The 16,161-nt window shown below is 53.2% G+C and overlaps 1 protein-coding gene across 1 annotated transcript; it reads left to right on the top strand.

The window, feature by feature from the left end:
• The first annotated feature begins 838 nt into the window (after window positions 1–838).
• LOC104915790 (maestro heat-like repeat-containing protein family member 2B) lies at window positions 839–13,207 on the top strand. Its single transcript, XM_010726718.3, has 31 exons — window positions 839–2,516; window positions 2,804–2,925; window positions 3,066–3,188; window positions 3,324–3,489; window positions 3,634–3,732; window positions 3,883–4,034; window positions 4,385–4,528; window positions 5,048–5,140; window positions 5,425–5,494; window positions 5,610–5,723; window positions 5,809–5,885; window positions 6,218–6,337; window positions 6,483–6,590; window positions 6,770–6,929; window positions 7,057–7,097; window positions 7,274–7,415; window positions 7,824–7,876; window positions 8,208–8,315; window positions 8,592–8,711; window positions 8,900–9,022; window positions 9,157–9,312; window positions 9,531–9,653; window positions 9,964–10,043; window positions 10,442–10,577; window positions 10,692–10,784; window positions 11,173–11,268; window positions 11,443–11,566; window positions 11,769–11,878; window positions 12,368–12,520; window positions 12,780–12,934; window positions 13,079–13,207. The coding sequence occupies exons 1-31, from the start codon at window positions 2,492–2,494 to the stop codon at window positions 13,128–13,130; spliced, it is 3,438 nt and encodes a 1,145-aa protein (XP_010725020.2). The 5' UTR covers window positions 839–2,491; the 3' UTR covers window positions 13,131–13,207.
• Window positions 13,208–16,161: the final 2,954 nt, after the last annotated feature.

Below are 16,161 nucleotides of genomic sequence, written 5' to 3'. Positions count from 1 at the left end.
CTCTTGCCACCTTTCCCCAATTATTTATTCTGAGGGATGCACCAATCTTAAGCTCAGAAGAAGCAGAGTTTAAGGGTCAACCAACTCTTGTGGGCCCCCTTACCTTCTAACGCTCTAGCCCATGGAATACCTCCAAGTAGGTCTCTGAAGAGGTCAAAGTTGGCTCTCCTGAAGTCCAGAGTAGCACTCCTACTTACTGCTTTGATTCTTCCTTCCACGCAAGATCTTGAACTCTACCACTTCATGATTGCTGCATCCCAAGATGCCCTCAGCTTTCACATCCCTTATCAGCCCTTTCTCGTTAGTAAAAACAAGGTCAAGTAGCACACCCCTCTGCATCAGCTCCTTCGCCACCTGCATCAGGATGTTATCATCAATGGATTGCAGGAACCACCTGAACTTTGTGTGCCTGGTCGTGTTACTTTGCCAACAAATATCAGGATGGTGTAAGTCTCCCATAAGAATGATTGCAAGGCTACTTCCAGCTGTTTGTAGAAGGCCTCATCCACTTCCTCTCCCTGATCAGGTGCCCTGTAGCACACACCCACAACACTGTTGCCTATGCTAGCCCACCCTTAATTCTTACCCACAAGCTGTATCCACTTGTTCATCATCCCCTCGCGGTGGAGCTCAATACATACAAGCTGTTCTCTCATGCTGGCACCACCTTGCCTCGTCTTGCCATCCACAACGGCATGCCAGTTGTGTGAGTTATCCCACCATGTCTCCATGATTGCAATGACATCACACCCCTGTAAGCACGCACATTTCTAGTTCTCCCACGTGGTGTGCATTGCTATACAGGCACCGTAGGGAAGCAGAGGGTGCAGTATCTCTAGAGGGATGCAGGAAGGTTTAAGCCGGGCTCTTGGCAGTGTTGTCTTCTCTGAGGAGTCCTCACAAGATCCTACTGGACAACTGGGAGGTTTCTCTCCGCAGTTGACTAAGAAGACAGGCCCTTCTCTGTTGCAAGTGGCAGATGAAATCAAACACTATAACCACAGAGCAGTCATAAAGCAGGTATGTTTACTCAGCGCTGCACACCTATGCTGGATGCAGGGGCGCCTTCCCTCCCAGCCTGCATACCGGAGGTCAAGAAAGGCACATGCTTAAAGAACAAGCTGCTTACATATGCATTGGATGTCCAAGAAAAGGTTGTTTTGTTACAATGAGTCCCCAGAATGATTGACATTTTTCCCCGCCCTGAGTCTCAGTTCATTTACATATGCGTGGCATTTCTCCCTGGTCATCTGGTGGTCTTTCTGATGAAGGCTGTCATCTTCCTGGCTGTGCACTCTTTTGACCTGGGTCAAGTTGGAGGACACTTGACTGGCTCTGGCTGGTCCTCCTATCAGCATCAACTCTGTCCACCAATCCGCTGCTTCGTTGTTAATTTGTGGTTTACTGCCCAGTCTGCTGGCTTGCATTCCAGAGATGGGATAGCTAACAATGTTATTTGGAGAAACGGAGACTTGCTGTCCATACTAACTCTCTAGGTCTGTAGAAAAGCATCTGTTATCGGCAGCGAAAACCTGGCTTAGAAAGGTCAGAACTGTAGCTGTCAATTCAGCACCTCATGAAGGCATATGACTTTTAACCTAGCGTATTTTCCTCATTTCACAAGGAACTCCATGCCATTCCTCCAACAAATCTGTTTTAACACTCTGGTAATCAATCCAGACATCTTTCCAGCCAGAACATTTTGGCCCCAACTGCTCAGTCACATTCCATCTCATGCCCACACACCTGTTCTCTCAAATGCGTGTCCAAAATCAAGGTGCAGAAAACCTTGATCCCAACACTGTCCCAGTAATCAGACAGTAATTTACCACCTCTATTCTCCTCCTTACTTTTCAGACCCAGCCTCCAGTCAGGACAGAGAAGAACACTCCTGGTGTTCCCAATTCCTTTAGTGTCTTTCCATGGGATGCAAAGTCCCTTTCTGATGTTCTGCCATTTCCTTGTGGCAGCCTCCCATGACCCTACTTGAATGACAACAAGCGGATGGTGGTCTTCTTGTTTGATCAGATGTGGTGGAGTCATTAATGTCTCTGACATGTGCTCCTGGAAGACAGCAAAGCTCTCTGGAGAGGTTGTCTGGGCAGCAGATGGGGGCCGCAGTTCCTCCCAGCATGGAGTCTCCAGTCACTAAGACAATGCCGGGCAATGGCGCCTGGCAGCCGCTCCCTGGCAGGGGCTCTCCCTCACCCGCTGAGGTGATTCCCTGCGTCAGCATGGAACTGGAACCCCAGAGCCGATTGCATCACAAAAACATGCTGCGTTTTGTGATCTGCAAGGTTGCCCTGCATGCTGCCTGGTCCCCAGCCCGGGGCGCGTCATTCTCTGTGAGGTGACACTGCGGTGTGATGTCACAGTGGTACCTCATACACCCTTGTGGCAGCGGTGGGAGGGGTGGCTCAGTCCGCTTGTGGGACCCGCAGGAAGTGAACCCAGAGAGAGCGTTGTGTCTGTCTGGACATATCCTGCTGTGATGGAGCGTCTGAGAGCCCTTCGAGGTGAGGTCCTTCCACCTCTCTGGACACTGTGATGCTGCCTGAGCACATGAGTGCCTCCAGTGTCTGTTTAGGATGTGCCAGCAGCACTGTCCTTGCTCTGCTGAGTGCAGCTGCCCACCATGGTTTCCCCAGTACCGCAGCAAGGGGAAGGCTCTCTCCCCTCTCCCCACCAACCACATGCAGCCCCGTGCTGTGGGGCTGGAAGAGTGTTCCTTCCAGAGCTAGCCGGATGCTTGGCCCTGGCTCCAAGCAACACCAGCAGCAGCTGCTCTGCTCTTTCCTTCCAGGTCTCTTTGCTTGTGTGGGCTGCATGCCCAGGCGTACGCGTCGCAGGGAGAGAAGCAGGGTGTCAAGCCCTGTCCCTACCTGCGCCGTGACTTTGCTGCTGCAGTGCCTGCAAGATCGGGAGGTGAGTTGGGGACATCCAATCATCAATCCTTGTTCTCCTGGCCCAGGGCCATGCTCCCGTGGGTGCCAGGCCCCGGCAGCACATCCACACAGCGATGGGTGGCAGCAGGCAAAGCGAGTGTGACTGATCCTTGTCCCCAGGGTGACCGAGCGCAGGCGTACTGTGAGCTGGAGAGCGCCCTGTGGGAAGATGACAGCCGCCTGCCGTGCGGAGTGGTGAACCGGCTGCTGGCAGAGGTGTCCCAGGACCTGACGGCAGCCCAGGTGAGGGGTCACTGCCAAAGGCAAAAGGAGCCGCCTGCCCACGCTGGTGTTCTGCTGGTGGATGGTGGTGGCTTAGCCCTTCCAAGGGCCTCAGGCAATCTCCTGTGCCGCGTGTCATCAGTGATTCTTTTTCAGGGCGTGACAGCTGATGTGAGGACAGCTGCCAGCAATGTCCTGGTAGTTCTGGCTCGGATGCACTTCACCCTGGTTATGGCCGAGCTCCAGAGCCACCTGAAGGCCGTGGGGGAGATGTCCAAGGAGTTTGTGCTCATCACCCTGAGCAAACTCTTCAGCACTTATGGTAGAGTGCCCTACATCTGTAGCAAACTGGAAGGGGTCTCTCTCCTCCACGTGTGATCTGTATTGAGCTGGGGGATGCAGGGCTGCAGCCCCTCCTCCCTCACTGCTGGGACTCTGACTGTGGCCCTCTGCTTCCTCTCTGCAGCTCCACAATGCATCCCCTTTGTGTGGCTGACGCTGGCCGGCCTGCGCAGTGTGGTGGGCCAGGTGAGGAGCGGCCGGATCCTGCGCATCGCTTGTGCTGGTGAGTGCCGGCCCCAGAGCAGGGGACCTCGGGACAGCCCTTGCACCTTGCCCTGCTGCAGACTCTCGCAGGCTCCCTTTTCTCTCTCACTCTCTCTTTTTAAATTAATCATTCTTTTGTTGTTGTTCTTTTGTTTTGTATTTTTTTCAGTTGTGAAGCAATGGTTGGACGGAGTCAAAGTTCACCTATCCTCTGGAAAGCAATGCACCTGGCCTGCCACAAAGAAAGAGCAAATCTATGAAAATCTTCATGAGCTGCTCTTCTCTGTGGTGAAGAACTGGCAGGACTGCCAGGAGGAAGAGGTGAGCACTGCTGCATTCCCAGCCCAGCATGGCATCGGAGACATCCATGTCAGCAGCTCTGTCTGTGTCCAGCAGGCTGAGAGCTGAGGGGTGATGAGAGGGAGTGGGCTGGCTCTGCAAAGAGCTCAGGGCTGGATCTCCCTTCCGGGAAGCAGTTCCATGTCACAGCATTGTGGCAGGGAGAGCTGGGGATGAGGGTGTGGAGAAAACCTACCTGCCTGCTCTCCAGAGCAAGCCCATCTCCTGCTGGGCGTGGGGGTATAGGGAAAGGGGAGCAAAAAAGAAAGCCTTCCCCTTAGGAAGGGCAGACCTTCAGTCTTTGATGCTGAGACTCTGCCATACCTCTCCAGGACAAACAGGCCGTCGTCGGGGCTGTGTCTGCCATGTTGGCTGTCCTTCTGCAAGAGGAGCTGCACCGAGAGCACATCTGGGAGCAGCTCCTCTGGCTCGTGCACCCGTGTCAGGAGGTGCAAGACACCTGCAGGATGGCCAAGGTGAGACATTGCACAGGGCTCAGCGTGGATGTGGGGCCCGTGAAGTGCCATGAGGGGTCAGGGGGATGCAGGGAGAAGGCAGAGAGCCCTTGGAGAAAGAAGGAACAGGTGTTCAATGGAGGTCTGAGGCTTCCTGAGCTCTTCAGTCAAAGAATAAATGACCTGGACAGGAGCCAGGAGGGAGCCAAGAGACACTGGGGATCATCTCCCGGGAATGGGAGGCTTTACCACCACACCATGGGGTGCTGAGTGCCTGAGGAGCTCAACAACAGGGGGGACCATGTCCAGTTGCATCTGATGGGGGAGAAAACGGCTGCTGGGTGGGAAATGCCTGTAAACAATGCCCAAACAGGGCTCAGTTGAGAGTAGACAGACCTTTGGTACAGCTGGGACATGGAGCTGGGACGAATGCCTGTGCGGGAGCTTCTCCCAGTGGACAAACCATTGGCTAACAGTTTCTCCTCTCCCAAGTGGCTAGATATGGCTTCATCCCTTTTTTCCTCTCCTGGTCTCTTGCAGAGCCTCACTCTCTTCCTGGAGGCCTTAGAGCATGTTGAGTCCGCCATCCCAAAGGACAAGTTTCTGGACATCACCAGTGCCGTGTTCTACCAGGTAAGGGGAGCTTATCTTTGCACCCGCAGCAGTTTCCATCTTCGCTAAGTCTCAGAAGGACTGCAAAGCTCAGGACCCCTAAGTAACGCAACTCAGCCTTAGCTCCTGCGTGCCCAAAGCTGCTCCAGAGCTGTGCATCTGCCCCCGGGGATGCTGTGGGGAGGACTGGGTTTTGTCTGCCTGTCCTCTTCCTGAGAGTGCCCAGGGAGATGAGAGCGGGCAGCACAGTGTCTTTCAGTCCTCAGTGCTGATGTGATTTTCTCAAATGGACCTTGTTCCTACAGCTCTATGATGACACAAAACAGCACAGCGAGACTGATTGTGCAGAGCTGACCCACTGCATCATGCTGCAGGGTAAGGAGAGGAGCTTTGGCAATGCTTGGCGGTGCCCTGGCCAAAACCTCTCTCACAAACCTCAGGAATGGGCGTGAGTTTTTTGCTAACGCAGCGTGGGATTTCTTCCCTATAGTCCAAATCTGCCCAGAGGAAATGATCCTGTTTCTGCAGTCGCAGCTGGGCGATGACTGGGAGGCTGGATGTGTGGCTGCCCTGGGTCTGCTCGGTGCTCTGGCTCGCTCTAATGGTCAGTACCACAGATCAGACTTCCAGAGATCCCTTTTTGCCATCTGGGTTGTGCCTCCACTCATGCTTCTGCGCATCTCTTGCAGAGCCCACGATGATGACAGAGAAGCTGCCCCAGGTTGTGGAGGCTGTGCAGCATTTGTACAGTGACACCAGGACCAGGGTGAGCTGGTTTGGGAAAGGAAAGCGCTGTCAGGGTGGTGATGCTGCTGCCAACATGGGCAGGGCTGGGGTGACCAGAGAGGTGCTGGGATATTGACCACACGGTTGTGATGGTTCCTGTGGGGAGAGCAGGCAGAGTGGAGTGGGCAGGTCCCTGTGCTGTGCATGGAAAGCACACAGCCTGGTGCTAAAGCCTGGCCCTCACCTCAGGAGCCAAGGCTTCTTCTCTGCTCTTGTTGTCTCTGCTCATGCCCAAAGGGCTGCCCAGATGAGCAGGTGGCTTCCCTTTGCCTTCTGACCAGGAAAATCACACCCACAATTGATCTCTGGCAGGTGAGGAAGGCCATTCTGCATTTCATTAATGATCTGCTCAGTGCTAACGCCTGGAACTGCTCAGCCTGGGATGTGATGGGGCACATCTTCAGTGAGTTCAGCCGCACCACGGGAAGAAGGGTAAGGACAGTGGGCAGCATCTTCTTTTGGAAGACTTATGCTGCTCAGAGGGTGGCACAGAAGCACCACTGGGGCCACACCTGAGCCTCCTGAGAGGCTCCTGAGAACTGAGCGTAACCAGTGTTTCAACACCACTGTTGTGCAGGTAGCTGGCGACCTTTCTGCCCAGGAAGCCCAGGAAGAAGGAGCTCTCCAGGAGCTGTGTATGGACATCCTGGGGTCACTGGACATCTCTGTGAGAGGGATGTCCAAAGTAAGTCACACTCTGCCCTGCTGCTCCTCCTTGCCTTCGCACCACGTGTTCCTCGTCCCATTCCAACGCCCCAACAACGTGCTCTGAAGCACACAAGACTCAGGGAAATTCACAGAATCCTCTTCATCTATGTGTGGAGGCAGGAATGCTGACATGCTCAACTGCCTTATCCTCTACAGCTCCTGTGGCCGCGGCTGCTGTTGTTCGTGGTGCCAGCCCAGTACACCGGCATGCTGATCCCGGTCTCTCGCTGTGTCCAAGCCCTGGCTGAGAGAGAGGATCTGACAGAACGGCGGATAGAAGATCTGGATCCCCATTTTGTCAGCTCCATGTTTCAAGGTAGGAGCAGTAACTCCCCCAGTGAGTTCTGCTGACCTGTGTTATTACCCAGAAGGGACAGTGGAACTGCGTGTGGCTGGGCACAGAGTGTCTTGGAGTCTTACTCAGCACTTTTGTCTCCTCTCAGGCCTACTGCTGACTCCCCAGACACTGCTGGTGCGCCTATTGGTGAGTAGATGCTCCAGAGGCTGGTGCCACAAGCCATGAGGAGGAAGCAGCATGGCCATGGGCAAAGCTGTTGGCTGCTCCTTGCCTGTCAGGGCAGAGCCAAGCTGCTTCCATCCTGGGGGGAAGCTGCTGCTCTTGCTGTAGAAGTGACCCTGCTTCTCCTTGCTCTCGCTCAGGTGGTGTCAGGGAGCCCTGTTGCAGGCAGCGAACTCCAAGCAGCTGCCTTACTGCTGATGCAAAACCTGCACAGCAGGTTCCACAGAGCTGTGGGGGCCATGTGGGCTACTGAGATCCCCCTGCTGCTGCAGTGCCTCGAAGGTAAAGTGCTGGTGGGGAGGGAGAGGTAGAGGCAGGGAAGGGGGGGGGTGAAAATGCATGTCTGCAGTGTGGCAGAGGGGAAGCATTTCCTGCAGCCCAGTGCTTGCTCTGCTGCTGTTCCCATTCCAGGGAGACAGCGCTGAGGCCTGGGGGGACCTTTCCCCTGGGCATCTGCCCATTCCAGGACATGGATGGGCCCTTCATGTCCCTTCAGACAGCAGTCTTGGAGCAGTTAGTTCTATGTTCCTGCAGGGACAGTGTTTGTGGGGAGGGACAGGTCCCTCCCTGCACAGGGGTGCGGGTCCCAACTTGGCAGTGTCAAGTGTCCAGGCCAATCCAGGTTTGCAGCAGCTCTTATTCTGTGGCTTGATCCCAAGTAAGTGTCTTTTTCTTCCTATTGCTGTGCAGGGAAAGAGGAGAGTTTCCCGGACTCTGCAGAGTTTGAGCGCCGTCTGCTAAAGGTACAGCATTGCTGGGAGGCGCGGTGCAGAGAAGTGCTTGCCTGCCCCAAGTAGCCCCGCTCCCATATGAGCCACTGTAGGACAGGAACAGCCTCTCAAACGCTGCTGCGGAGCGGCCGCACGCCTTTGTGGCGCTGCCTCTTCCGCTCTGTGCCAAGGCCAAGGGGGGTCTTAGGAGAAGAGCGGCAGGAGGCTTTAATGGAGGGAATGCTGGGGGAGCTGGGAGAGGGACTGTTCTTCCAGGCACCTCTCCCCAGAAGGCTGCAGCAACTTGGGAGTGAAGGAAGAGGCAAAGGGCAAGGGAACATTGTCTTCTTCTGTTCTCCAACAGTTCCTGAGGGCATCACTGGACACCATAGAAGATGAGGCCTGGATCGAGGCCCTGAGCTGTGAGCTGAGCCGGTGGTTGAGCAGCTCTGCCTGCAGCTCTGGAGAAAAGGTGAGTTCCCCCGGCTCTACCCAGCAGTGCAGCTGCAAATGCCCAACTGGGGCTGGGACTGTGCCTGGTGCTTTGCCCACGTGGGATGCTGATGCTGCTTCCCTGGCCCGTGCCCCCCAAAGGACCTTTCCCTGCAATCTGCCCGGAGATGGCTAAAGCTCGGCCCTGCAGCTGCTCTCAGCGACTCCCAGGGAGTGTGGGTCCTTCCCACCTGGCCCTCCCCCAGCAGGTCAGGCTGCTGCCACATCTCAGCTTCTTCCTTCCCTTCCCATGCAGTCTTTTCTGTACAAGGCTCTGGGGACAGTGCTGGGAGCCTGTAAGAGAGTCCTCCACGTCCAGCAGAAGCTGCTGCAGCACCTGGAGGAAGTAAATGCAGAGGACCCATCTGAAGCCCAGGTGAGCTCTCCTCTCCTCCAGCTTCTGCAAGCATCCCCGCTCTGTCCCTGGGGCAGAGGGCTTCTCCTGGCCCTGCTCGAGGCCTTTCCATCTCCTCACTGCTGCCATATCCCTCAGGCCTGGCCACTGTTGTTGGCCGTGCCAGTAGCTTCAGGCCTGTGCCAACTGCCGCTTGTTCTTTTGTGCAGGGAATCATCTCTCTTCTCAGCCATGCTGCTGAGAGCAACTTCCAAACAGTCCTGGCCACACTCACTATCTTTGCGTCCAGGCTGTGCAAAAGCCGCAATGGGAAGATTTCTAGGCGCAAGAAGGTAAAGTGTTACAGCTTTCCATCTTGGCATTCTTCTGCCTTATTTTCACTGCAGCTCCTGCCTTGGGAGCCCAGGTGCATCGCGGAGCACTGAGGCCATTGAGTGAGTGTCTCAAGGCATTTCTCCCCACACAGATGGAGCTGGAGAGCACGAGAGCTCATGCTACACGCAGCGCTCTCATGCTTGCCCACGGCAGCTTGGCACTGCGTGCCTCCAAGGAACAGCTGCTCGCCCACCTGGAGGGAGACATCGTGGGCAACATCCTGATGCTCTACAGCTGCAGCTGCCGGGTGAGAGCTCAAAGCGTTCCAGGGTGTCTGAGCGCCCAGCTGCAGCCCCTCCACATGGGGGGATGCTGAGATGGGCCTTCCCTTTCCAAAGGTCCCTTGGGGAACGGTTTGTGCCCAGATGAAGACTCAGGCCCTTCCCTTAGCATTGCCCCCACGTGTCCCCTCAGTCCTTGGCCCTTCCCGCAGTTCAAAGTACGTTCTTCTCTCTTGGGCCTCAGGACTTGCAGAACAACCTCGCGCTGGTGCAGAGCATCACCGACTTCAGCTCTGCCTTCCAAGCTGTGGGTGACTCAGCCTGCTTTAACGCCTCCTTGAAGGGCAAGCTGCTGGAGATCCTGATGGTGAGTGTCTAGAGACAGGGCTGTCTGCAGTGGAGTTCTGGGCTGTGCCACAAGGCTCACTTCCCTGGGGTCATACAGGTCTCCATCATCCACACATCTCCAGCTGGTGGGGACTTTGGGTGCTGGCAGGCAGCAGCTGGACAGTGGGCTAGGTCCACCAGCTGTGGAGATGCTGCATCCTGCAGTGCCTCCATGGGAAACATGGGAGTGATAGGGTCGGTATGTGGCAGCTGTGTCTGTCTCTGGGCTGGGTGGAACAGCTCTTGTGTGCCCTCTGCCCACTTTGACAGTGTCTCTCTGGGACTTGCAGGACCTGCTGAAGAAGTATTACTTGGGCATCACTGTCTCCCCGGTACCCCTCAAGGTGGTTCTGGCCCTGGAGCAGTTGAGGTAAGATCTGGGGTTGCATGTCAGGATCATGGTCCCCATTTTGGGTAGCTCCTGAAGGCCTGGAGGGAGCAGGGGGTGAGGAGATGCATCTACAGGAAAGACGGCTGGGCTGTTGTGCCCAGCAAAGCTGAGATTCTGGGCAGGGAGAAAGGCCCTGGTGCTCCTGTCTCCTGGCAGGGAAGAGAAGGGAGAGCTGGGGTCTCCTTCCCTTCAGAGCGGAAGGTGGTTCACTACTGCTGGGGAGGAAGTGAGCACTACTGGAATTGAAGACAGTGCACAGCAGCACAAGTTGGGGGTGTTGGCCTTGCAGCTGTTGATTAGGAGAAACTCAGATGTTGCCTGAACCAGTCTGGAGAGAACGGGTAAAAGGCCTTCTCTTCCTTTTTTCCTCCTGTCAGCAAGCTGAAGCCCTCTTTTGAAAGCAAGGACATGCAAGAAATGTTGGTTCTGTGCTGCAAGAACATTGTGACACATCCTTCTGCAGAGATGATGCTGAAGATCAAGAAGTCACAACAAGCAGCGCAGTACCTGCAGGTAACCTGCCGTAACTTTCCCGGCCACCTGTCAGTCAAACCCTACCTCAGCACACACAACTTATGCTCTGGCAGCAGCCGTGATGCCACACGTCAATCTCCTCTTCTGTTTCAGCTTCAGCAAACATCACTGAAAGCTCTGGGCCGGCTCATGGCGGTCCTGCTGAAGACAGAGCCCACTGGCAGCTTCTTTCAGAACATAGTCCATGTGAGTATGTGTGGGGCAAGGGAGAAAGCATGGTGCCTGTCAATAGTGGGGGCAGAGATCTGGGGACTGAGAGGACAGTCGAGGGGGAGAAATCTGCTGACGTGCCAGCTCATTGCGAGCTCAGAAATGAGCAGAGAAATGGGCCCTGCAGGAGGAAAGGCATAAGCCAGCCCCTGGCAGGCCACAGCCAAGGATAAGCTCCTGGGTTAGGAGGCAGGAGTGTCTGCAGAGAGCAGGAGCAGCAGTGCCAGTGCTCAGTGAGGAGGGGGGGCTGCGTAGAACCACAGGGCCGGCCCTGAGGAAAAGTGCCAGGAAAGGAGGGACAGGGAGAGGGGTGACAGGAAGGGAAAGAAAAGACGTCCTCAGTAAGACAGATGCTCTGCCCCAGGTCCTGCAGAGATCGCTGACATCAGACAACGTGTGGGAGCGCAAGAGGGCCCTGCAGTCCTGCTCCCAGCTGTTGGCTGTTTGCGAAGAGCTTCAAGTGAGTAAAGAGCCCCACCGCATGCCCCCTGCTCCCTCCCCAGTGCCCCTGAGCTGGAAGGCGAGCTCTGCCCAGCTGTGCATGCTGTGTCATGGCATGGGGAAGGCACAGGCAGGAGAAGCTAGGGAGAGCTGGGGCCATCTACAGCTTTGTTCCTGCCTCTCACCCCTGCAGAGAGGAGATGCCTGCGAGCACTTTGGCTCCTTGGTGGGATTGCTGGCACCTCTGACGTGCGACCCCATGCCTGCATCCCGCCAGCTGGCTGTCACCTGTCTGGGGTCCCTCCTCCGAATCCAGGGTGAGTAGAGCAGGCGTGCGACAGCCCTCTGCCCTCCTCCGCAGCACTACCAGAGCCTCACGGTCTGGGCCCTGTTTACAGGAGGGAGAGGCACCATGCACAGCTCTCTTCTTGTCCCCACCCTGTCCTCTGTCTCTCCCCCGTGGAAAGCAGTTCCATTTCCAGAAGCATGACTTCCCTTTTCTCCCTGTGCCCTTTCTAGCCAAAGCAGCCAGCAGAGTCATCGAGATGGGTGACATCAGGAGCCTGTGTGAGGGGCTGCGTGCCTGCAGTGTTGTCTCTCAGCTCCAGATCTCGTCCAAAATGGCAAGAGTAAGTAGACCCAAAAAGGGGTGGTGGGATCTCATTGCATAGGCTTCTGCATGACCCTGTGCTGCTCCCAGCCTCTCACACCATTTCCAGAACGAGCTGTCACCCTGAGACCGCTTTTCTCAGCAAGTAGCAGGAGGCTCTGAGCTATGTCTGTTCTTCAGGTGCCCTATGCAAGGAGTTGATTCCATGACGTGTGTGTGTGTGTGTATGTGTGTAGGAGAGAGAGAGACTGTGTGTTTGTGTGCATGTGTCACTGTGGCTGCTGGGAGGTAGGCTTTGCATGTAAGCAAACACCATGGATGCAGAAGCTGAGAGAAGGCTCAACCGCCTTCTGTATAAATAGCAGGGTACAGACAGCAGGAGCGTTGTGATTGCCGCCTGGATGACCAGCAAGCCACTGAACTAAGAATGCCCTCAAGACTGCTTCCTGTTTTGAAGAGCTGCTGCAGAGCAGTGATGGGATCTCTCCTGCTTCTCATTTCTCTGAAGATTGTGTGCAGAAACTTCCCCCTAGAACGCACTGTCGATTTCATGTTGGCCATCAAGGAAACCATCCAGAAAGCCACAGGAGTGCGCGTGCGTGCTGCTGGGAAGTGGATGACCACCTTTCTGCAGATGTACGGGAAGGACATCTGTTGGAACGTAAGAGACTTTCTTCCACGTGACTTGGACTTCTTTTTCTGGCTGATGCAGTACGCCTTGTGCCTTTTGCCTCTTGTGCTAAAGAAGCACAGCCTGAGTGCAGAGCCAGGGCATGGACAGGGTGGCTGGCATGAAATTTAGGCTTAGGCCTTGGCAGCATGTCAAGGGAGCAGGCACTGCTCATGTGCTGAATGTCTATGGTTACTCCCTGCAGAGTTCAGGATGCAGCAAGTCATTCTTTCTCCCCTTCTTCTTTCAGGTGCCACCGATCCTCTACATCCTGCGCAGCTGCACCTCGTCCCCGCAGCAGAGCACATTTGTGCCCTTCCTGTGCCAGGCGGTGGCCATCCTCACCCGCTGTCACAAGGAGTTCATGATTGAAAACTTCTCCCGGCTACTTGGGCCCACAGACAGGTACTGACACTCCTGCCTTTGCTGCCTTTGCTGTTGCTGCAGTCACAGTTGTAGCTTGCCTCTGCTAGAGAGATCCAGGGAGGAAGCAAAGTCTGTTTGAGGTGAAAATTACTCAGTCACAACTTGAGACTCTTGTTTTTCTAGTGAGACATGGAGGAGAATAAGAGAGTTTTGTCTTCAACGGTGGAGCCGATGAAGTGGAGTGAAGTGAAGTGAAGTGAGGAAAGAGGAGAGAAGAGGACAGAAGAGAAGAGAAGAGGAGAGAGAATTGGAAAGGAAAGGCAGAGGAGAGGGAGAGGAGAAGGAGAGGAGAGGGAGAAAGGAAAGGAAAAGAGGAAATGATGTGAGAGGGAATGGGGAGGGAATGGGGAGGGAAGGAAAATGGAATTAAAAAGGAAATCTAAAGGGGAGGAAAGGGGAGGAAGTGGAAGGAAGGGGAAGGAAAGGAAAGGAAAGGGAAAGGGAAGGGGAAGGAAAGGAAAGGGAAAGGGAAATGAAGGGAAGGGGAAAGAAGGGAAGGGAAGAGAGAGCTAAAAAAAAATTGTATTATTAATTATAAAAAAAATAAATGCCATTAATATTAATTATAAATAAAAAAAAATTGTGGCTAAGATGTGAAGAGTATTTTTCTAACAAGTTTTAATTTTAATAGGTGCTGTCTCTTCTCCTTACCAGTAAACAGAATCACAGAATCACCAAATATCAGGGATTGGAAGGAAGATGAGCTTGAAAGCTCATCTAGTCCAATCCCCTGCCTTAGCACGAACACCTCGATTAGGTCACAGAGGAACGCGTCTAGGCAGGTTTTGTATGTCTCCAGAGAAGGAGATCCCACAACCTCTCTGGGCAGCCCGTTCCAGTGTTCTGTTACCCTCACAATGAAGAAGTTTTTTCTCATATTTATATGGAACCTCCTATGTTACCACTTGCACCCATTGCCCCTGTCTTGTCACTGGATGTCACTGAGAAGAGCCTGGCTCCATCCTCCTGACACATGCCTGTTACATATTTATAAATGTTAATGAGGTCATCTCTCAGTCTCCTCCAAGCTAAAGAGACACAGCTCCCTCAACCTTTCCTTGTAAGGGAGATGCTCCAATCCCTTCATCATTTTTGTGGCTCTGCACTGGACTCTCTCAAGCAGTTCCCTGTCTTTCTTGAACAGAGGGGCGCAGAACTGGACACAATACTCCAGATGCGATCTGACCAGGGCAGAGTAGAGGAGGCATCTCTTGACACCTCCTCACGTTCTCAGCTACAAAACTGTCACCACCATGAGCTATGCCTTTTCACCAGTGATGAAGAAGAGCCTGCATGCCATGCTTGTAACAATCTGCACCAGCAAAGCTGACCTGCTGTTGCTGCTGCAGCTGCCCACTGCCCCACTGTGCTCACATGCACAGCTTGGTCTTCTTCAGTGTTCTGTCATCGATGAATGTCAGTGGGTGACATTTTTTCCATGTGGAGGAGTTCACTGACACATCCCCGCTTTATGTGCGCTTCCGTGTCAGACCCATTGTGTCAGACTGCCCGTCTGCTGCCATCTGCCGCACGGCAATAACACGTCATGGAATATTGGTGGGAAGCTTCAACCCCTACTGCCACATCACCAACATCCACCTCTGATGTCATGAGCCAACACTATGAGAAGGATTACTTTTGGAGCAGCCCTCAGAAAATGCATCATATAACAAGTAGCAAAACATTTTAATTCTGTACTTTTTCTTGTTTAAGAAAGAGATCAGACTTTAGATTGCAGCTCTACATGTTCCATTTGAAAATTGACCAGTAATATATTTATGTCAATGGAGAATGGAGATACAAGGAAACAAAAAAGTGAATGAGTTTTTGGCAGTCTTGAAACCTATTCTCTAATTCCTGTATGAAAACAGAAAACACAGATGCGTATTTTTTGCACTAGGGACTGACCTGCAGGAAAGGAGCTCTACGGAGAAGGACCTGGGTGACCCAGTGGACAGCAGGCTGGCTGTGAGCCAGCAGTGTACCCTTGCAGTCAAGTAGGCCAATGTTATGCTGGGGTGCTTTAAAAGGAGTGTGGCCAGCAGCTCGATGAGGGTGATCCAAGACAATTTTCTGCTCAACCTCCTGTAAGGAACTGCTTTTAGCAGTAGAGGTTGGTCTCAATGATCTTCAGAGGTCCCTTCCAACCTCTATGATTCTGAGATTGTAAAAGAAAGAAACCGCAAGCACCACATGCTAATTGCAAAGCATGGATTTGTCAGTGGCAATCCCTTCTTCAAGGCAAAAGGAAGGTATTCGTAGCAGTAGTAGGCAGACACCACTGTCATACCAGGAGAGAGGGTGCACATACATCTAAGGCTGCCCTACTCATGCAGGCAAAGTAGGTTCTATCAGATTTTCCGAGCACGCAGAGGTTAACAGCACAGGACATATCTCACTGAGCACACCACAGAGGTGCAAGCAGGGGTTGATTGTGGCTTCAAAACTCTTAAGACCAGAACTGCTAAGGGCTGTTTCCCACTAATGCCCTCGCAGCAGTACTTCGTTTCCCTTCAGGTTGTCCCTGACTGCAGTCCAAAACAGTCACAGGAACGAATAATGAGCAAACTTCCATGGAGGGGAACGTACGTTACATAAGTACTTCCATAGACCTGACTACTGTTTCCTGGGAAAGGAAACTCCATTCATCAAGTCTGTAATAAACTGACATCTCATCAGCAGGGGAAACAAGAGGAAGGCACTCGTGAAGGCAGAAATCTGTCCCTGTACATATATGAACTGTTTTCCTTTGCATGCCTAATCTGTGAGGTGACTAAAGTTTTACCCACTAGTGCTATAATACTCACATGGGAAACATTAAGTTAAATATCACAAAATTAAAGTGTAAGAGTTATTGGAAACCAGAGCTGAGCAAAATATTAGAATTTTCATCCTGGGGGAAATTCTAATACTTCAACATTTGTTTTCTTCCAAAATTAGGCTGGAAATGTTAAAATACCTCTTTTTTCATAGAATGAACATGTTCTCAGCCACTCTGACATTAAACTGAATTTGACAAAGGTGTTACAACATCTCCCGGGAATTGTTGTTAAGGTACCTTGTACTTAGAATCATGTTAACAAGGGATATTTTAGTTGGGTTATTGAAACAAAACCTTGAAAAAATGCCTGGGGTCAGGCAGAACATTCATTTAATCCTTTTCTTCTTTCAGGTTATTTAACCCTTTTATTCCCTTTAGTTAAAAA

Source organism: Meleagris gallopavo, chromosome 1 (genome assembly GCF_000146605.3).
Source record: "Meleagris gallopavo isolate NT-WF06-2002-E0010 breed Aviagen turkey brand Nicholas breeding stock chromosome 1, Turkey_5.1, whole genome shotgun sequence".
NCBI lineage: Eukaryota > Metazoa > Chordata > Aves > Galliformes > Phasianidae > Meleagris > Meleagris gallopavo.
This window is presented reverse-complemented; position numbering and strand designations above follow the sequence as displayed.

Coding starts and splice junctions, on each gene's coding strand:
- LOC104915790 (XM_010726718.3), top strand. CDS start 2,492: ATGGAGCGTCTGAGAGCCCTTCGAG. Junction 8,316..8,591: donor CCTGCAGCTCTGGAGAAAAG/GTGAGTTCCCCC, acceptor CTTCCCATGCAG/TCTTTTCTGTACAAGGCTCT. Junction 10,044..10,441: donor CTGGCCCTGGAGCAGTTGAG/GTAAGATCTGGG, acceptor TCCTCCTGTCAG/CAAGCTGAAGCCCTCTTTTG.